Raw genomic sequence first — 22,912 nt, 5'->3', positions numbered from 1 at the left:
ACTCTTGGTGGCCTCACATTGGCCAGGAAGGCCAGGAAGGCCATGGTTCCCAGCGTCGCTCAGGCTCCTCAATGGAGTGCCATGGTGCCTCCCGGAGGGGTTGGACCTCATCTCGCAAGTGGCGGTCGCATATGACACCCGAACCCGGATTGTCTGCGGCTGTGTGTATGGCCCCTGAAAGCCAGGACCCACTCCTTACATCCTCTGACCAGTGAATAGTCCACACAATCTTTTTTTTTCAGACTTAAATTTTTTATTTTGTTTTACAAGACAAACAAAAGCGAACCAATACAGTTCCAACCATATGACAAATTAAGGAGGCTGTGGGCCAGATGACCCGACAGTAACAACAACAACACAACACAACAAACCAAACCAAACCAAAACAAAACAAGGAGCCCAAGGCAGCGTTGGTGTGTCCAAAGTAAAACTTCAGCATAGAGATCTGACCGGTAACCACTGTACCATTGGCATATGAGGAATCACAATAAAAGAGTAGTGTCCATATTATAATGTCCACGTAATTACTTCTGAAGCGCCCTCACCACCTTCATCCTACCTCTATAGTACAAAAAGAAAAGAAAAAAAAAAGAAAAAAAAAAAAAGAGAAAAAGTGACAGGTCTAAAAGAGAATAGATTAAAAATAAAATAGTATACATTCATATACACACATGCAGTCACACATGCATATACATATAATGCTAGTACAGATAATTTGTCAACACAGAGGTTGGCACAGGTAGATGGAATACAACTTAACAACAGTAAGGTAAGAGAAACAAAACCAAAGAGTCTGGAAAAGAGTCCGTTAAGTCACCGGTAATGAGTGAAATTGCAAAAACTTTCCCCATTTTTCCTTGTACTTCTCCACCTCATTCACCAGACTGTACGATATTTTCTCAAATGCTGCCACCTTACCCAGTTCTGAGACCCATTCCTGAAATAGCGGGCCTGTAGCATCTTTCCACTTTCTCATTATTATCTGTTTGCCAATCATGATGCTCGTCTGAACCCAGTTAGCTAGGGGTTTTACCATGTGGCTGATAACTTTAGGGTTCCCTTGTATGTAGAGTTCAGGACAGAGTTTGTAGTCCGTCCCCGCTATCTCTGAGATATAATTATGAATCCTGGTCCAAAAAGCCTGTACCTTTGGGCATGACCACAATGCATGAACTAAGTCCCCTAACAGCCTGTTACACCTCCAACAATCTGAGGAGTCTTTCAGCCCTAGTCTAAATAACCTGCTGGGGTACCAGTAATATCGATGAAGAATCTTGAACTGTATTAATCTTATTCTGATATCTCTGGAGACATGTTTAGTAATACCAATAATTTTATCCCATTCCTTTTCTTCAATAGAGACGCCCAGATCTTTTTCCCATGTTGCTTTTAGTGCTGTGGTGATATCATGGCCAGAAGTGTTTAAAAGCATAGAATAAAACTGGGAAGCCTCGTGTCCTGCCTCTGCAATGCGTAAGACTGAATTTAAAAGGTCCAGGCCCTGGGGAGAGGCTTGTGGTGAGCCAAAGATGCTAACCAGGAGATGTCTTAATTGAAGGTACCTCCAAAATTGATTATTGGACAGACCGAACTGCTCAACCAGGATGCCAAAAGACTTAAGTATGCCTCCTTCATATAAATGACTCAGAGTAAGAATCCCTTTATTCACCCACTCTTTCCAAATTACTGAGGATTTGCCAATTAGGAGTTTAGGATTGTCCCAAATCCCAGGAGACATAGCTAAATATGGGTTTATATTAGTAATACGAGCTATTCTCCACCAGATTTCCTGTAAATGTGATATGATGGGATGAGGTCGAGCGTCTGGTGGCAGGGGGTGTCAGGGGGAGGGCCTCCGACTTTGTCTAATTCACCCGATAGCCAGAAAAGCTTGAGAATACCTTTATAATTCGGAGTAGAGCAGGAACAGATCTGTCTGGGTTTGTAATAAAGACTAGAGTATCATCAGCATAGAGCAGGAGTTTATGTGTATAGCCTCCAATAGTAATACCAGGGATATCAGTGTCCTTACGGATTGCTGCAGCCAGGGGTTCTATTGCTAGGCAAAATAATAGGGGAGAAAGTGGTGAACCTTGCTGGGTCCCGCGGCCGAGTCTGAAATAAGAGGAGGCCACTCCATTAGTTTGAACGGCTGCCTGAGGTGCATTGTATAATAGTTTCACCCACTTCATAAAAGTCTGCCCAAAGCCCAAAATCTCCAACATCTGAAAAAGATAGCGCCATTCTACACAATCAAAAGCTTTTTCTGCGTCAAGGGAAACAGCTGCTATTGGTGAGTCATTGTTCCTGACTGTCCACATTACATTTATCAATCGCCGAATATTGTCAGAAGCAAATCTATTGCAAATAAATCCTACTTGGTCAGGGTGTATAAGTGTGGAAATTACTCTATTAAGGCGATTTGCGAGTATTTTAGAGAGTATTTTGATATCCAGTGATATTAGAGAGATTGGACGATAGTTTTTACAGTCAGTAGGATCCTTGCCTTTTTTTAATATAAGGGTTATCAGGGCCTGACACAAGGTAGGGGGCAGTCTTCCCAGGCTAAAGGCTTCATTATACATTTGCAGCAAAAGTGGAGTGACCTCCTCTGGAAAACATTTGAAAAACTCAGCAGTGAGACCATCAGGACCTGGGGCTTTGCCTGCTTTTAAAGTCCTAATGACCTCCAATATTTCATCTGGTGTAATTGGGCCATCCAGTCCATTACGCTGATCAGAATTTAGTGTGGGGAGATCCAGCCCCTCCAAGAATTTAATAGTTTCATCTTGTGTATCGGATGCAGATGATGTATACAATTTTATGTAGAATTTTTTAAATGCTTCATTTATATCAACTGACTTTGTCAAGAGAGCTCCTCCCTCTGATTGAACAGCGGTTATTGTGGCCATGGACTCTTGTTGCTTGATATAGCGGGCTAATAGCTTCCCCGCCTTATCCCCAGATTCAAAGTATTTTTGCCTGACTCTGAAGAGTCCAAATTCCACCTTTTGTGAAAGTATATTATTATACTCATACTTCAGTTTTGTAAGCTCTCTCAATTTCTGTGGGGTGAAGTTCTGCTTCAATTGTTGTTCAGCCTCTTTCACTTTTTTCTCCAGAACTGCCATTGCTCTCATATTTTGTCTCTTCTTATGGGATGAAAACGGAATTACATGACCCCTTATGAAAGCTTTGAAGGCTTCCCAAGTTGTACCTGCTGACGGGGAGGAGGGAACATTTATATCAATAAAAAGGTCAATTTGAGTTTTCAACATTGCTTTAAAGGCATCATCTTGCAGAAGAGATGAGTTGAATCTCCATCTAGTTGATTTTTTAACTTTGTCAGCAGGAACCAAATTGAGCGACACCATGGCATGGTCGGATACTAATATGTTCCCAATAATGCACGACACTGTAAATGGGAGCATTTCTTTAGAAATAAAGAAATAATCAATCCTGGTGAACACACCGTGCATTGCTGAGAGAAATGTATAATCCCTCCCAGTAGGGTTAAACAGCCGCCATACATCCACGAGACCAAGAGCAGAGCACAATTTTTTAACAACACTTAGCGACTTAGATGGTCTAGCTTTGCTGGGGCTACTCCTGTCAAGGACTGCGTCCATTACCATGTTCATGTCCCCTGCCCATATGATTGGATAGCTGCCCATATCAATCAATTTACATTCCAAATTGGCAAAGAATCCAGGGGTATCATTGTTTGGGGCATATGTGTTTGCTAATATCAATGTTCTCCCCTGTATATCAGCTAGGATAATAAGCATCCTCCCCTCTATGTCCTTAATTTCCTTTAAGCATTTAAATTGTAAATGTTTATTTACTAAGGTAATGACACCTCTACTTTGACTTGTGCCAGCACTACAAAAAACCTTCCCCACCCATCCTTTACACAATTTATTTGCATCTTTTAAAGACAAGTGACACTCCTGTAGAAACACAATATCATATCTGACCGATTTCAGACTATGAAGTATCTTATTCCTCTTTTTGGGGTTCCACAGACCGTTCACATTCCATGTGGCTAGGCGCAAATTACTATCAACCGTAGACATAGTAGTAAAGTGTGGACAAATGGGTCAGTGGTACCAGGACTGTGATATACCTTGGGTGAGCTCCATAAGAACATAACTTTAAGCACATAGCTCTTACATTAGAAAATAAAAACTGCGCAAAACTCTGAACACAGCGCATCTTAAAACCCTTCAGGTCCGTGATTTGTCAGTAAAGTAACTCTGACCAACCAGGCCCATTAGCAGTGTTTTTATGAAAACTGCGGCACCTTTAACGTGTGACTGAGTTTTTACCTTGTTATCAAACAAACGGCCGGTGAGCTGAGTGGTGTAAAAAAAAGAAAAAAGAGAAAATAGTTCAATCATCATACCCCTGTAACAAAAGTTGTCCGTCCCTCACGTTGTAAAGGAAAAGAAAGCCATATCCGTTGTACAGAGATGAGTGGTCAGTCAGCTTCTACGGGTGGCGAGTGCAGCTCGTTCCTGATGAAGTCCATGGCTGTCCTCGGGTTCATGAAGCGGCGCGGTCCCTCTTTTGTGTCAATTTTGAGCGTGGCTGGGTACTGTAGAGCAAACTTCACCCCGCGTTGGTGAAGCATCTTTTTGCACTCCCTGAAGGCATCACGTTTGGTTACGGTTCCCCTGGAGAAGTCCGGGAAAATCATGACTTGTTTCCCTTCCCACCGAATTTCGCCTTTCTCCTGGGATGCGCGTAGGATGCGGTCTCTGTCCCCCGACCGCATAAACTTTGCAATCAAAGTCCGACCATTAACGTTGCTCCGGGCAGCCGAGGTCCAGGGGCCGAGTCTGTGTGCGCGTTCAATAAACCAGCCCCGCGACGGTTTAGTAATATCCAACATGTCAGGCAACGATTTCTCCAGGAATGCGATTGTGTACCCGGCTTCACAGCCTTCGGGAAAGCCAACAAAACGCAGATTATTACGCCTGCTCCGGTCTTCCATGTCGTCTATCCTATCACGAAGAGCTTCAAGCTCGGATCCAGTGGCTAGCGGATTAGCCTTCCGCTCGGTTTCTGCCTCCTCCAGGGACCCAAGTCTCCCTTCCACGTCGCTGATTCTCGCCACGATAGTTGATAGTTTCTCTTCCATTGATGACGTTGCTTTCCGTATTTCTCCCAGACTTTGCATCTCACCAGAAATATGTTTCAGGACTGAAAAAATGCTTGCAATGTCCTCGGCTATGTTTCCTGACGGCTTGTCGCTGTCTTCATTCTGGCACGTTGGTGAGCCGACGTTAGCGCGTTTGCTAGCACTCGCTTGGCCCCCTGCAACGTGCCTTGTGTTTGGTCGATTTGTATTCTTTTGCGTGCCCGACATTGCAGCCAAGTATATCGCCTACAGTCTGACTTGTAATTCAAGGAGATGTGCCGACTCAGAATGTGAATATCGGATAAAAATAATAGACACTGCGGAGCAGGGCTCGGTTAGGCAGCCATCCGCTTCACCGCGTCACGTGACTCTCCCAGTCCACACAATCTTGAGTTCAAGGGCACCCTCAACTAGGTTGCTTCTGCAAACAAGTGCGCGTTGTTTCACAGTGGTGCGAGGCACGCGGCAAAGTCCCGGATACTTCTTCAGTACCAGTGATATTGCACTTTTTGCAGCCTATATTGGACAGCAAGAGAAGTGTGTTGACCCTGGTTTATGTGGCTGCTATCTCGGCTGCATATGTGAGGGTGGACAAACAGACTTCCTGAAGGGAGCCCAAAACCACCACGGGTCCAGAGGGTACCACCATGGGACTTGCTTATAGTCCTGAGGTCCTTTTGCTTACTGTTGTTCGAGCCACTGCATGAGTTGGACTTGAAGTGGCTGTCGTTAGAGACTGCATTTCTCCTTGCCATTGTGTCAGCAAAGTGTGTGGGGGAGCTTTGCCTTGTCAGTGAGCCAGACGTCCTTCCTACCTAAGCGGTTATCTCCCCCAACATGTTAACCACTCGGTAGGGGGGAGCAGACATGACTTCGGACCTGTTGTGCCCGGTGTGGGCACTTAAGGCATATGTGGAGAAGACCACCACCCTACACAGTACAGACAACCTCTTTATATGTCACGGAGGCTGCAGGAAGGGGGCTGCTCTGTCCGAACAGAGACTCTCCCACTGGGTTGTGAATGTGGTCTTGCACACTTATAATGCACAGAGGCTTCCTGTACCCAGGAAGGTTAAGCCCCATTCTGCCAGGAATGTGGCTGCATCATAGGCTGCGTTGAAGGGGGTTCCTCTTCAAGACATCTGTGCGGCTGCTACCTGGTCTTCGTTATGCACATTTGCTTGATTCTACAGAATAAATGTTGCTGCTCCTCATCCTGGGGTGACAGTTGTCCAGTCGACAGCTTCAAGCCCCTAGTTGGTCAGTATCCTCGTGACCTTTTTAGTATAAGTCATCCAGTGCTTAAAGCACCACCTCTGGCAGTCAGTAAGACTGAAATAGAACTAAAGTTACGTATGTAACTACAGTTCTATGAATTCTGGATGACCGCCAGAGTTCTCTGTCCCTCGGATCTCTGTTTCGCGAGAAGATCCAGTTGGAACAGATCCTCTCGTGACACTGGAACTTATAGATGTTCCTGGGTCATCCAGGGGTCACAGGTGACTTTGTTGGTATAACTACTCGACCTGCGCATGGGCAAGATGGAATATCCAGTGCTGAAAGCACCGCCTCTGGCGGTCATCCAGAATTCATAGAACTGTAGTTACATACGTAACTCTCGAACTGAGGCCTCAGCTCTTCTATATAGCCTCAGCAGTAATTGAGACTGGTTTCAGGTGTTCCTTCTCCTGACACTCCTCCAGTCCGCAGAGGCTGGAGGAGTGGCCTTACCTGTGGCCCCTCCTACACAGGAAGAGAAACACAAGATGCAACAACACAGAGAGGGGGAGGGGGTCATCACAATATATATGTATATGTATATGTATGTATGTATATATATATAAATATATATATGCATACATATATAGTCAGTGAACGCTGCTGTTGCATAAAGTTTATTTTATTATATATTCAGATATAAATACAATGATTGATAAAACACAAGTCATGAACTAAAGTGAAGCATTTCTAAACTTTATCAGGTGTTTGTGCTACACCTGGAAACACCTGGGGCCTCATATATCAACGATGCGTACGCTCAAAAGCATTGCATACGCTGATTTTCCCACACACGGCACATGTATGAAAAGTGAACTTGCCGTGAGAATGTGCGGTGGCACCGCATACTTTTGTTTGGTGGAAACTACTGTGTTTTATGCTCTATTTAAAACGTGTTTCATATCTAAACTAAAACTACACACAACTGGCTTTGTGTTTACAGTTTAAAGCTCTCAGACAATGAAGGAAAAATGCTGTTTACCACCCTCAATAACCCGTTCTGAATATGAGGGTTATAGAGGAATTTTATCATCTATTATATTTTATATTTCACCTGCGTACTGCTGCTTACTTGTGCAATAACAGTATGTTGAAGTCTGTAGGTCTCTTTTAAGATTGTATATTTTCTTAAGTCTATATATTTTGCTATTTACACTATTTTTATATACTGAATTTTCCTACGGGGATCAATAAAGTGTTTCTGATTCTGAATAATATGGAGCACACAAATTTTTCACAGATAACCTGCCTCAGTTACAGTGTAAAAGTCCTGATCGCCGATTCTTTCCCTTTGGTTTAACATGGAGATGTTAACGCTGCAGGTGCACAGGATCCATGACGCACAGATCCCTCTCTCCACAGAGAAAAAACGTGTGAGAAATCCTTTCAGAATAAGTCAAGGGTGGTGCATATTTGATTCCGTATGTGATGTATAACTGGGACTGCAAGTACAGAGGGACTTATTAACTGATACGTAAAAAAGATTCTGGCATGCATTACGCACTGGCTGCTCTGACGGTTGTAAAGAAAATTAAACAACGGTGGAATTTAGAAGGAGCGTGTGTTGAGGGACTCTCTCTGATACAGCTGCGCTAACAGCTGCATTGACACCTTGTTGCTGATCGCAGACCTGAGGCACCAAAAAGCTAATTTTCCTGCCTCCATCTCGGAGATCACCATGTCCAACCCAGCGCGCGGTGGCAGCACACTGATTTACCATTGTTCTTTTGATAATCAGCGGGCAAGCTGGCGATTTAGTCATTTGCATGTCATCTGCGTATTAATTTGTGGGAGGAGCCGGGGCGTGGTTGCTGTCTTGTGCATGTGCACTTAGTTCAACGCTGATTGGGATGAATCAAGGAAAGGTGCGCAGAACCTGGCGTAAGCACAGTTTGATACATGTGGAGGTGAGTTTGCGTAAGTACTTTTCTAGTTTTGGGAGTATGCCATCTTTCAGTATGAATGCTACGCACTCTTTGATACATGAGGCCCCTGGAAACACCTGGAGACACCTGACAGACAGAATGATGGCGTGAACCTTTAATAGACAGAAAGTGAAAACAAAAAGAACAAATCTTTCACAAATTATATTACATCATTGTCTCATTTTACAGTTTTGTTCTTAAAGGAGCAGCGCAACATTTATTTATTTATTTTATCACCGCGGAACCAAAAACTCATCAGCTGCTAGGTCAACACAGTTAGGCTAGCAGTTTCCCTCCATTTGCAGTCATTATGTTAAGCTATGCTAAGAGTTTCCTTCCGTTTGCAGTCATTATGCTAAGCTAGGCTAGCAGTTTCCCTCTGTTTGTAGTCATTATGCTAAGCAAGGCCAGCATTTTCCCTCCGTTTGCAGTCATTATGTGAAGCTAAGCTAGCTGTTTGCAGTCATTATGCTAAACTAAGCTAGCTGGGAGGCCTCCTGAGTGAAGCCGTCGGTCCAGGGGAAGACGTTCTTCTGTTTTCTGCGTTTGTTGCTCTGCAGCTCATCGCCGCAGCGATGCTTCTTCAGCTGCCGCGAGTCAGAGAAACCGAGTCCGCATCGCTGGCAACCGTACAGCTTCACGCCGGTGTGGATCTGCATGTGAGACTTGAGCTGGTTGGACTGGCGAAACTTCCTGCTGCAGATGGAGCAGCCGTACGGTTTCTCCCCGGTGTGCACCAGCAGGTGGCGGTGGTAGTTCTGGGACGTGCGGAACTCTTTGCCGCACTGCGTGCAGCGGTGCGGCTTGACGCCGGTGTGTAGTAGCTCATGCTGCTTCAGCTGCGACGTCAGCAGGAAACCCTTGCTGCAGACGGAGCAAACGTGCGGCCGGTCGCCGCTGTGCTGCCGCAGGTGGTACAGGTAGAGGTGACGCAGGTGGAAGGACTTCCCGCAGGACTCGCAGCTGAACTCTTTGTCCTGGCGGTGGATCTTCTCGTGGGTCCTCAGAGACATGCTGCTGCTGAAGCTCTTCACACACACCTGACAGCTGTAGGGCTTCACCGCCGCGGTCTGACGCTCCCTCCTCTTGTTGTTGTTGTTGTTGTTGTTGTGGTGGACCAGCTGCTGGTGTTTCTGCAGCTGACAGTTGTAGAAGAAGGTTTTCCCGCAGAGGTCGCACATGAACGACTTCTCCACACCGTGAACCAGCATGTGGCTCTTCAGAGCCCAGGTCCCAGAGAAGCCCTCGCCACACTGACCGCACCTGGCAACAACAACAACATAGAGGAGTCAACAACAACACAGAGGAGTCAACAACAACACACAGTCGTCAACAACAACACACACAGTCAACAACAACAATACAGAGTCAACAACACAAAGAAGTCAACAACAACAACAAACAGAGGAGTCAACAACAACAACAAATAAAAAGGGTGTTTCCACTACAGCCCAATACTCAGAATGAAGCGGGTCTCACACACTGAAACGCCCCTAATTTGAATGAGCCGTCCAGAGCAGTCTTTTGATGGGACTTTTTTCAGCCCTGTCGAAGAGCAGGGCTGTTTTTCTCCCCTAAAAAAAAAGCCAGAGGGGTGTTCCATCAACGTGGCTAAACAATCCGCAGCTTCATTGAAAAAGCCAGGTTAGAATTAACACCAACTTTCACTTCAGGCTAAAGCAGTTCCACTAACGCAGCTAGTCAGCGCTAACTCAACCCAGGCTATACAAGCCGGCATTGTGCGCAATCGTGGCGTATATAAGCAGCCCGTATTAAATCAGTCTTGGAACAGCTGGGAGCAGCCAATAAGATGTTGCAAACAGTGGTGAAAATCAGCGCTGAAGGAGCTTTTTGAAGAATATCAAGTGACGGTCACAAAAAGAGGTGGAAAACTGAGCTGTTTTTTCCTCGGCGGCCAGGCAAACGATGCTGTTGGAGCTTTATGAAGAATATAAATTGACGGTCACAATAACAGACAATACTACTACCATTAACAGAGTCAGGGAGATCTCATGGTGAAACACTGTAGACTGATAAAATGCACGAGTAATTCAATCCTACTTATTGTGTTATTTGTAGTTGTTAAATTAACAATTAGATCTAGATATTAGATACAATTAGACTGGTTATATTATCAGTAGGCTGGATAATAACAGCTGTATGTTCACAGTTAGGTGTAGGCTAAGTTCGGAGAACTTACTGTTAATTCGCCTAACTTGGTGAGGTAACCCTGTCCTATATTAATTATTCTGTTACATCTCAACAGGAGAAATCTGAACAGCCAAAAAAGGACATGGACAAGTGAAAACGTAATATTTGGGCTGTATCTTCATTCTACAGGTTGTGTATAACATGCACCTTGCTGCAGGACACAGCTGGAACAACTACAGCAGCAGGGAATGATTAAACTGAGAAATTAAATAATAATTGGCAACTACATAATCAGCTATGCCTACTCTTTGACACGTTTTCTTTTACAGGATGTCGGCGCGATCTACAAGCATCATATGCTTATGGAAACTGAAAACCAAAAACCCAATATGCAGACAAAAAGCTAAAAATGTAATACATTTTACCACAGCAAAAGGTCCTGGTTTAGACTGCATTTAATGTGGTTTTTGTGTCAACAGCTAGAAAAAAATGAATAAATAAAAGACTACTAAAAACTTTTGCACGCTTTTCTTAAATTATACATGTTTAGGTTTCAAATAAAGGGTTCACAAAAGTTGCATGAATTAAACAACAGATTGACTGAAATTAGTGTGGAAATTCATGCCTTGTCACATTGTGAGAAAAAAGGTCTAAACCAGACTGTAACATAAAAAACTAAGTCGAAACTTTCCGCATGGACATCACAAAAGGGACATGCGCGCAAACAGAAACATAGAGAAACTTAGCATAACTGTCTTTTGGGATAATGTTTTCACCCATCAGGAATTATTTGACACACAGCTAAAGTAAGCTCAACAGTTTGCCTGCCCCAGAGCAGGCTAGTTCAGTGGTGTAAGTTACCATGGTTACTGAGCGGGGAGTAACATAAACAAATTTGATGGAACGCATCTCTCACTTAAATTAGTGAGACTTATCAAAATAAGCCAGGCTTCTCCTTAATCCACGTTGATGGAACACCCCTTTGGTTGCTGACTGGATAGAACGCTAAGCAGGATGCGACGTAGTACTCAACGCCACAACAACACGTGCTATTTGTAAAAGCCGGCAAAGCAGTGTTGCCAATTTAGCTTCTTTGCTGCAATATTTAGCGACTTTTCAGACTTCTTAACAAGCCGCGGGGCCGTAAGAACAAGTCAAAGCAGCACATTCTCTCCCAGCTGCCTTCACAGAGCCCGACTGGATGTTAACTCCTTAGCGTCCAGTCTGCGAATTGCTAATAGGCTAACAGTTAGCTATGTAGCTGTACAGTGTGTATGTGCTGCTGCTACAGGAGGTGTTCACTTAGCGATCTCTGTTTGTTTACAACAAGCACCGGACACTCTGTGCACAGTTAGCGATGCCGGTTAATTCACAATCACGATGTTTATGATCAGCGGAGACGATGTGCTTAATTAGCCATGCTGCTTTGTTTATGATCAGCGGCGGACGTTATCCGCAGTTAGCAACATCGGCCACAGTTGCTTCCCTGTGTTTAATCTGTTGAGTATGTTAATACAGATCACGGTCGAAACTGTCGCTAAGCGATTGTGCGACAATCGAAAACCGGAATCCGGTGTCTTGTAAATCCCTTTGGGGGGCTTTTTGTAGTGGAGACATGCAGAGTGAGCGGACTTTTGAGAAGGCGTGGCCTGAGATTTTCCCGACGGCCACCCTTCCCCCTAAAGGAAACATGGCTAAAGGAGTCCATAACAACAACAACAACACACGAGTTGTCAACAACAACAACAACAGCAGAGTCAACAACAACAACACACAGAGGACTCAACAACAATAACAACAACAACAACAACACACAGAGGACTCAACAACCACAAACAGCAGAGTCAACAACATCAGCAACATACAGAGGAGTCAACAACAACGCACACAGTCAAAAGTCTGAGTAGCTGTTTATAACCGGATTACTTGAAGTAATCCGAGCACCTGTAGTAATCTGAGCACCTGTAATAATCGGGGGGGGGGGTTGTGGCTCAGTTGGTAGAGCAGGTTGCCCACCGATCGGAGGGTTGGTGATTCGATCCCTGACCCTGTGGCACTGTTTAGGCTGTTTAGGGTAGCCTCGGACAGCAGTATGAATGTGTGTGTGAATGGGTGAATGAGTCTGGTCTGTAGTGTAAAGCGATTTGAGTGGTTGCAAAGCGACTAGAAAAGCGATATACAAGTCCATTTACCATTTAATAATCTGAGCACCTGTAGTAATCTGACTACCTGTAGTAATCTGAGCACCTGTAGTAATCTGAGCACCTGTAGTAATCTGATTACTTGAAGTAATCTGAGCACCTGTAGTAATCTGACTACCTGTAGTAATCTGACTACCTGTAGTAATCTGAGCACCTGTAGTAATCTGAGCACCTTTAGTAATCTGATTACTTGAAGTAATCTGAGCACCTGTAGTAATCTGATTACCTGAAGGGCTTCTCCCCACTGTGCAGCCTCAGGTGTCTCTGGTAGTTGTACTTGAGTCCGAAGCTGAGTCCGCAGGTCTGGCAGGTGAAGGGTTTCTCTCCGGAGTGGACCAGCCGGTGCTGCAGCAGGCCCATCTTGCACTTGAAGGCCTTGTCGCACTCGCTGCACTTGTGCGGTCGCTCGTCGGAGTGCGACCTCTTGTGGACGCGCAGGTTGCTGGCGGTGGAGAAGCGTTTGCTGCAAGCGGGGCAGGCGTAGGGACGGGCGCCAGTGTGCACCACCTGGTGCTCGCGGAGGCTCTTCTTGCGGGTGAAGCCTTTCCCACAGACGTCGCACATGAAGGGCTTGACCTGCGCGTGGGACACCTCGTGGTAGCGCAGCGCGCCGGCCGAGGTGAAGGTACGCTCGCAGACGCGGCACTTGAGCGGCGCGTCCTGCAGCCGGTGGGAAGCCTGGTGGAGCCGCAGCTGGCGCGGCAGCCGGAACTTCCTCTCGCACTGGTCGCAGCGCAGCAGGTGGTCGGGGTCGGCGTCCCGGGCGTCCCTCAGCCGGTGGGACAGCTGGTGTCTCTGCAGGCTGGACGACTTGTAGAAGCCTTTGTCGCAGGCACTGCAGGGGAAGGGCTTCAGGTGGCTGGACACGTGGTTCTTCAGCTGGTGCTGCTGGTGGAAACCTTTGTTACACAGCTCGCAGAAGAAACGCTTCTCCTTATACAGCTCCCGCCTCCGCCGCCGCTCCTGCTCCCGCTGTTCCTCCTCCTCCTCCTCCGCTGGGAGATAATGCAGGGTTAATCACAGGTTAGACCACATTATTATTATGATTATTATTGTTATTATTATTATTATATTATTATATGTTGTTATTACTATTATTATTTTTAGTACATTTGTATTATATTATATTATTATTATTATTGGTATTACTATTATTCTTATTATAATTATATTTTTATTATTAGGGCCACGGGGCAATCGCATCGAGCACTATTGTTATACTGTGGATGTTTTTTTCTTCTTCCTCTTCCGGACACAATTTCGTCCTGCTACTAGGACAAATTATATATCAAAACGTGCGGTTTGATCGGGATCGGTGTGCTATTACTTTTCTCTATGGAATACAAATTTATACAAGTCATAAGACATAGGTCACGAAAAACTGCCCAAAATTTTGCATTGAAGTGAATGGGACGGCCGAAAAAAAACGAGCAAAAAAGAACAATAATTGCTGGCGGTGGAGAAGCGTTTGCTGCAAGCGGGGCAGGCGTAGGGACGGGCGCCAGTGTGCACCACCTGGTGCTCGCGGAGGCTCTTCTTGCGGGTGAAGCCTTTCCCACAGACGTCGCACATGAAGGGCAAAAAAGAATAATTGGAGATTTTCAAACGTCTACTTTTCCGGCATAATTTCACCTAGAGATTCCATTTAAACTTTAAACAGTAGACACAAGTCTTGTGTATTGGTGTATTAATCCACGTTTCCATAGGTCATATAGTTTTTTATCAATTCCTGTTCAATGACCATGATCTTTTTTGGAGAAATTTTGAGATTATAATGGGTGTGTATTGCATGGAATGTTCGTGTCACAGTGTGTGACATCAGCGCAGTGTTGAGGGAGAGAAAAAATTGTAAAAAAATAAATATGAAAACCGCGCTCCAGGCCGCAAATTCCACTCTACAGAAATAATTTATATATAGAAACGTAGGAAAATTTGTCTTCTCACTTACAATTCTCTGGTAAAGCTCTCAAGAGTTATAGTTTGGGCGTAGGACGCACAGATGTGCCACCAACACGCACCAACAGCCCAATTGACTCCCATATTAAAAACACAGGAAGATTTCTGTAGAAAAGCATATTTAACAGTATCCAGATCACTCTTACAAAGCTATTTCTTCATTTTTCTTCACAAAAAACATATGTAGCTGTTCAGGAAGAACTCAGGACGCTCAAAATGAAGTCGGATCAATGATAGGTATTATGGTTTTGCCAAAAATGCTTTCTGTTCGAGGCCAGAAATTCCAGTCTGTCCACCTCTGGCTGCTGTCACTGTTCCGGAACATTCGACAGCTGCAGATAATTATGTTGATTGCTCTGCTCTGATTGCCTTTGATCCTTTGATGTGATTACAGTTACAGATACACGCACACACACATGAGCGGGTAAGCGCGTACACTCCTCCAGATACACATGCTTCACCCAACACACACAAACACACACACACACGTAACTTTATGTGACTTTCGTTACACACACGCGCGCATAAGCGCACACACTCCTCCAGATACACATGTTTCACACACACACATTTTGAGGTTAAAGGGCATAGGTTGCTGTATATATAAATACTTGAAAAGGAATGCTTGTTGTAGGTGTGCTCATTGTATATAATATAGTATCATAACATTACTAGTATTAATTGTTTGAGATCTCTGAAGAATCTCATCATAGTGTACACACACCGGCAGTAGCCCCCGTGGCCCTTTCAGAATTTCCCGAGAAAAGTCTAGTTAAAATTATTATTACTTATATTATTATTATTACTATTGTTATTATTACCTGGCCGGCCATCTGTCAGCATCAGTTCAACAGTTTCCATCTTTATTTCTGTTTCCTGTGAAAACACAAACAGAAATGTATTCATAATAATAAATAAAGCAAATTTTAAAACAAACTTGTAAAATATGTTGATGTGTCTCTATATGTTGATATATAAATTAGGGCCGGGACTTTAACGCGTTAATTAAGATGAATTAATTACACAAAAATGACGCACCGCGGAACGTTTCTCACTGGATGAGTTTCAGGCGGACCGATTATACTGGAGCACCAACTAGCGTTCATGAGTTCAGACAACAACAAACCACAGTGAACATGAACGAAGAAGCTGATGAGACTGCTTTGGTTGGCCCCGTGAATGGGAAATTTTGTTACAAAAAACTAACGGATGGAAGCGTTGATAAGAGCATGGTTGTGTGCAAGCTATGCAACAAGGAATTTGCATATCACCACAGCACATCGATCCTCAAGTATCACCTCAATGCAAAACATATAGCAGCTAGTGGCTAGTGTGGTAGCTAGCGTGGATTGTGTTTTACTTAAAAAACTAAAGTATTATAGTTTACAGAAGGTCTACCTACCTATAGGCTACCTGAATTTCTGAAATGTACTACATTTCTAAATATGCTATTGCTACACTTGCACTGGTCTGTTGGACTTAAACAAAATAAACAATATTTTTGTTGCTTAAGTTTATGTATTCAGTCATTATTCAATGGTATACTAAAAATCCATTTGAAAAAAATTACTTCTCAGTGTTCTCAGGTCAAATATTTATATGCGATTAAAATGTGATTAATTTAGATTAATTATTACAAAGCCTCTAATTAATTCGATTTTTTTTTTTTTTTAAATCGAGTCCCGGCCCTAATATAAATAAATAAACTATAGAGGGACAGATTAGACCATAGAGGGACAGATTAGACTATGGAGGGACAGATTAGACTATGGTGGGACAGTTTAGACTATGATGGGACAGATTAGACAATGGAGGGACAGATTAGACTATGGTGGGACAGATTAGACTATGGAGGGACAGTTTAGACTATGGAGGGACAGATTAGACCATGGAGGGACAGGTTAGACCATGGAGGGACAGGTTAGACCATAGAGGCCCAGATACGACATTGCACCTGTTCAGGTGTGGGCGTGTCCTCTGTCATTGTGGTCTCACTGATTGGCTGATCATTCGCCACAGGAAGTGTTGTCACGTCTGTGCAGGTCTGGTTCACCTCATCTTCCATCTGCAGGTTGCTGTGATGCGGCTGGGTGGTGGGGCTAGTGAGCGGCTGGGGGGCGGGGCCAGTGAGCGGCTGGCTGATGATAACCAGCGGGACCTGCGTCTCGCCGCCCGCTCGGCGTCCTGACCGAGCAGAGGTCAGGATCGCCATGGCAAGGGCAGCAGGGTCGGCAGCTGGTTGGTCGATGTCCAGAGAGAGGGCGGGGCCACCTGCACTCAGACAGGAAATGTGTCACTGGTCTCCTTCACAATAAGAGTCTTAAACACTAAAACATTTAATCGATTATGAAATAAAACCAGAAGCAGGTTCTGGTTCTGTCTCACCCATAGGCATAATTTATGGGGGGGACCCACCCAATAATCCAAACCAGCCACCACAACCCACCCAGTATGATACCATAATTATTGATACTGAATGTTAAGTTTTATAAATAGGACAATGGGTAGATATTCTCAATTTAGCAGTAAAAAATAGTGACGTTTGTCTGCGCTCCCTCTTGCTCTGAGACTTGGTTTTGCACACCTCAGACCTGTGCGTGTGTCCCTCCAGTGTCTCCCCGCGTCTGTATGAAGCACCTGCTAGGGCTACACTTGTCTTATATGTTGCTTTGAATTTTATGGTTAAAACTTTTGATTGTTGTGAATGTGATTTATGCTATATTTTCACTATTCTTCTGATCTGTCTCTCTACCTGAGTGGCTCATGCAGCCTGTGTGTTTATTTACTTGAGCAAATAAATGAGATCCTCATCAGATTCTCATCTCCACCCTTCTCCACCTTGGAGTATCTGGCTCTGTCCTCTCTCTCTGCTCAAATCCTATCTCCCCTCCTCCGCTCCCTTCACTGCGCGGATACGCTTCAAGACTCTAGCTCTGGCGTACTCCACTGCTAATGGTTCAGGTCCGACTTACATCCAGGACCCTACACCCCTGCTCGCCCTCTCCACTCTGCATCTGCCAAACAGCTGGCAACCCCCACCCTGCGTGGGTCAACTCGCCTCAAAACCTCTTCCAGACTTTTCTCTGTCCTGGCATCCAAATGGTGGAACGAGCTCCCTACCGACATCAGGACCTCAGACAGCCTAGACATCTTCTGCCACAGGCTGAAGACCTACCTCTTCCAACAATACTTCTGTTAAGTCATGGTTACCTAACATATATATATATAATATTATTTTTTTAAATGCTCTTCTTCTTTTCTCTTCTCTTCTTTTCCACTCCTGTAGCGATTACAGTTGGCTCTTAAAGTTATGTACTTACTTGATTCCTATGGTCCAAGTCTAGTACCCTCAGGTTGAATGCACTTATTGTAAGTGGCTTTGGACAAAAGCGTCAGCTAAATGACATGGAATGGAATGGAATGTGAATTAAGTTTCTGTTGATAATATTATAAGCAGCCCATATATATATATATTTTTTTTTTTAAGATTATTTTTTTGGCATTCTTACATGCTTTATTGAAAGTGAGAGACAGATAGAAAGGGGGTGACAGAGGGGAGGACATGCGGTAAAGGGAGCTCAGGCCGGATTCGAACCCGGCTCCACCGCAGCGAGGACTGTAGCCTCTATACATGGGGCGCCTGTGTAAACCACTACACTACGGACCACCAAGCAGCCCATACACATATATATATATATATATATACACATATATATATATACACACATATATATACACACACACATATATATATACATATATATATATATATAAATATATATATACACACACACACATATACATATATATATATATATACATATATACATATACATATACATATATATATATATATATATATACATATATATATAAAATATAGATCTTTCATGCGAGGTATGTCTTCAAACCTGCTTCACAGGCGGAAATCTCAACCCCCCAATGTTCAACTCAAAGTTACGCCCTTGGTCTCACCTGATTGTTTGATCTTATAAAGCGTCTTTTCGACGGGTCGGTTCTCGACCTTTGACCTCAACTGTCTGTTCTCCGTCTCCATGGAGACGAACAGTTCTCTGAAGACTCTGCAGATCTGACGGACCACCTGAGTCCGCATCACAGCAAGGACGGCCGCCAGCTGGGAACACAGTCCACATTAGTACTGTCTGTCCTATATAGGCCTGTCACCATGATTACTATGCTATATACCGTCACACTGTTAAAATAATCGCCTAATTCATTTTTTGTCAAAATTGTTTTTTTTTTTGGCTAAATCATCTCCTCATGACACCGGCCATCTATGGTAAAATCACCTACATCCTCAGTTGATCAGATCATGTGATTTTACCCCTTTAAGATAATGGCCTATGTCAAGTTTGTGACTTAAGAAAAAAAAAGGAATAGTTCGGAATTTTGGACATAGGACCTCATTTCCAACTTAGCCGGTGTGATATAGGTCGGTGGAGACCGTTTTCAGCACATTTTATGCAGTCCTTATAGTTGCACAAGTCACTGTTGCTAAACTGGTGTTGAGCTAGCGCACGTCGATAGTAACATCCAGCCTGTCACTAAAAACAGCTTTACCTGCTCCGCAGAACACCCGAGACAAATGCATTATAACGTCGGACTATCGATGTACATGTCTGTGTTGATAGAATAATTTTAGAAATTAAACCAACCTTGCATAGCATTGGAATAGCTTATACTTTGTTCCCTGTTGTTGCTTAGGCTATGGCAGCGGCGGAGTGATATTATCTCCAGGCTAGTGAGGCTACAGTGGAAGACGGTTTCGGTTTCGCTGACAATCATGCGAGTTTATTTAGGTGCTGTCATAGCGGAGACAGGATAGCAGGACACTATGGCCACTGCCAGCCATGCTGAGATTTCGGAGTTTGAGGACGGCGAAGATGAGTTTGTGTTATCAAATCAGCCATACCAGTTTGAGCCAGAGTATACGGACCAAGAACTGACACAGCTCTTCTGGTTTCGTTTTGACGCACTACTACTAACCCACAAAGTAAAATTCCGCTGCTGCTGAGAAACTAGCCCCTCAAAATGTTTTAACATTGAAAATGCAAGGTTGGTTTAATTTCTAAAATTATTCTATCAACACAGACATGTACATCGATAGTCCGACGTTATAATGCATTTGTCTCGGGTGTTCTGCAGAGCAGGTAAAGCTGTTTTTAGTGACAGGCTGGATGCTACTATTGACGTGCGCTAGCTCAACACCAGTTTAGCAACAGTGACTTGTGCAACTATAAGGACTGCATAAAATGTGCTGAAAACGGTCTCCACCGACCTATATCACACCGGCTAAGTTGGAAATGAGGTCCTATGTCCAAAATTCCGAACTATTCCTTTAAGCAGATTTATTATGGCTAAGTCAAAATAAAATGTGACTTCGGCAATTTTTTGAACATGCCTTTGTGACTTAAGCAAGATATGGTTACACTTTATTTTGAAGGTGTCTACATAAGAGTGACATGAGTGTGTCATAAACATGGCATGGGATGTGTCATGAACATTAATGACACTTTGAAGTAACATTAATGCTCATGATACTTGTCATGTCATGTTTCTGACAGGCTTGTGTGACTCTTATGTAGACACCTTCAAAATAAAGTGTTACCATATCTTGCTTAAGTCACAAAGACATGTTAAAAAATTGCCTAAGTCATTTATTTCTCTTAAGTTACATAGTTTACACACAGTGTTATTACTATGCCAATAGCCATACTTTGTTACATCCTTTTTGAGTGAAATGATCAATAAATGTCATATGTTACACTTTTGGTGAAGGTTTTGTGTTTCCTTCAAAACTTGAAAAAAAGAGTTAGGTGATTATTTTAACAGGGTGACGATACTATTCGACAGGGGTCCCCCAGGGCTCAGAGCTGGGGCCCCTTATATTCTCTATCTACAACACCTCCCTGGGTCAGATGGCTTCTCCTATCACTGATAGGCCTGTTACAATAGTTACTATGTCGACTTATCGTTCAATATATAAAAAATAGACACGATAGTTCTTTTCTGGACATGCATGACTTTTTGTGCTTTTTTGTGTTTAAAGTAAAGCTGCAAATGTTTGACAGACAGTACGAACTGCCAAAAAAACTATATTTCCAAAGCAACCATTCCAGCTATTTATATGTTATTTTAAAAATAAAATAATATAATACATAATGATTATCTCATTGCAATGTTTTGTTAACAGAGCCTGAAAGTCTATTTCATTTGTTTTGGTTGTAGTTTATTTATTTATCTAGGATATTTTAATACTTGTTTTCCACATTCAAGGATGAACTTATTATGCTTCAATATCGTTATAAAAACTAAAACAACATCAATACAACATTTCTATCGTTTATCATGATAGTTTCTGGGAAAATATATCGTCCTAAAAATTATGTTATTGTGACAGGCCTAGTCCTCTGTAAACTACTTTCTACTGAAAGGGACATGCCTCACCCTGCTGTCCTCTCTGTCTGTCCCCTGCTGGAGGACAGAGACCACCGAGTCCAGGGCGGTCTGCAGGATCTCCTCAGTCTGGCTCAGGAAAGTTTCAGTCGCGGCGCTCCGCTCCATGACGAGTCTACCCGAGTCTTCCCGAGATGTTCGGGTCGAACCGGTCCGGTGTGATGATTCAGAGCTCGTTCAGCGCTAGTCCTGGTCCGTACCCGGCCCGGTGTCGGTGTTTGTCCGGACGGTTCTCTGCTGTCTTTATGTCCAATATGGCGATCTGATACACATCCGGTGTGTATCAGACTGCCTTTCAAAATAAAGTAATTAGGAGAGGAAGCGCTCTCCAGAGTCCATGACCAGAACCAGAACTCGCACAAACGAGACCCGCAGCCGCTTCCAGCATGACGTCATTCACAGTCACGACACGTTTTACCCTTTACCGCCACATTGAAAAGTCTTATCTTGAAGGGACTCACCGGAAGTATTTGTATTTAAATGACGCTGTTGCAGCTGACTGGTCGGTTCACTGCCCCCTGTGGCCACAGGGCGTCACTGCACACATCAGATAGACAACAAAAAGACATAAACATAGACATAAACATAAAGTACTACAGTAAATACATGTATAAATTTACATAAAGTACTACAGTATATACATAAATATACATAAAGGTACTACAGTAACTACATGTATAAATATACATATAGTACTACAGTAAATACATGTATAAATACTCATATAGTATTACCAGGGGTGAAAGTAGTTTTAAATTCATGCCGGTACTATTACAAAAACCTTCATCTCTCTTTCACTTCATGCATTTTAAAATAGCAAAGTCAAAACCCAAACAAATAAAAACATTGAAATATTTTACTGTAGACTATCTGTAGGCCAGGAATTAGAAACACTTGACAATATGGTAAACAATTTATTTTAATTGAAACATTAATAAACATCCAGAATACAAGTCTCTAACAACAGATCATGAGGTCACGAACAAAAACTCAAGTGGAACTACCCCTCATAAAAACACACCACCTAAAATGGGGTTAAATAAAACTGAGTGAAAAAAGAATTTCCCCGTTGAGGGATCAATAAAGCATCTCTCTCTCTCTCTCTCTCTCTCTCTCTCTCTCTCTCTTTCTCTCTCTCTCTTTCTCTCTCTTTCTTTCTCTCTCTCTCTTTCTCTCTCTCTCTCTCTCTCTCTCTCTCTCTCTCTCTCTCTCCCTCTCTCTCTCTTTCTCTCTCTCTAAAAGATTTTCCACAGAGGCCTAAAGTAGTCATCCTCCTCAGGGTGGCGGCAAGCCATGCCACTTGTTGTGTGAGCTGCTCTTCTTCCTTTGCCCAGCCAGGTCTTCACATAAGGCATTGTCCCATAAGTCCCACTGCATGCATGGTGGTCCAACTGAGCTGACAAAGAGGAGGTTTGCAGTATTCTTTGCTGTCAGTTTGCTCCTGTACTCAGTAATGATATTGTTCATGGTACTGAAGCCCCGCTCACAGTCTGCATTACTTGCTGACAATGTGTCCACTGCCACAAGCAACTTCCTTATCTTGTTAGGAATGCTTCTTCCTCCACTGGCCTTGTACTCAATGAATCCAAGGTGTGCCTCTTGTTCATTCAGATGTAGGGCATGGCACAAAGCCCTCACCTCATCTTCTCCATATCGAGGATTGTCATGGTCCCACTTGTCAGGGTTAAGGACTGTCATTTGATTTAGAAGCCTATTGTAAGTCTCTTTTCTGTTAGCTTTGACACTGGCCTGTGCTTTGTTAGCTGTGGTTGTGAAGAGTC

The 22,912-nt window shown here is 43.6% G+C and overlaps 1 protein-coding gene across 1 annotated transcript; it reads right to left on the bottom strand.

The window, feature by feature from the left end:
- Positions 1 to 7,040: 7,040 nt before the first annotated feature.
- LOC131970248 (oocyte zinc finger protein XlCOF6-like) lies at positions 7,041 to 21,854 on the bottom strand. Its single transcript, XM_059331591.1, has 6 exons — positions 21,123 to 21,854; positions 18,630 to 18,789; positions 16,609 to 16,925; positions 15,476 to 15,530; positions 12,925 to 13,693; positions 7,041 to 9,609 (listed from the first exon to the last, which is right to left on the bottom strand). Exons 1-6 carry the CDS (start codon positions 21,237 to 21,239, stop codon positions 8,823 to 8,825), a joined length of 2,205 nt encoding a protein of 734 aa, XP_059187574.1. The 5' UTR covers positions 21,240 to 21,854; the 3' UTR covers positions 7,041 to 8,822.
- Positions 21,855 to 22,912: the final 1,058 nt, after the last annotated feature.

Source organism: Centropristis striata, chromosome 4 (genome assembly GCF_030273125.1).
Source record: "Centropristis striata isolate RG_2023a ecotype Rhode Island chromosome 4, C.striata_1.0, whole genome shotgun sequence".
Classification (NCBI taxonomy): domain Eukaryota; kingdom Metazoa; phylum Chordata; class Actinopteri; order Perciformes; family Serranidae; genus Centropristis; species Centropristis striata.
Note: the sequence above shows the minus strand (reverse complement) of the source record. Positions and strands in the feature narration are given on the sequence as shown.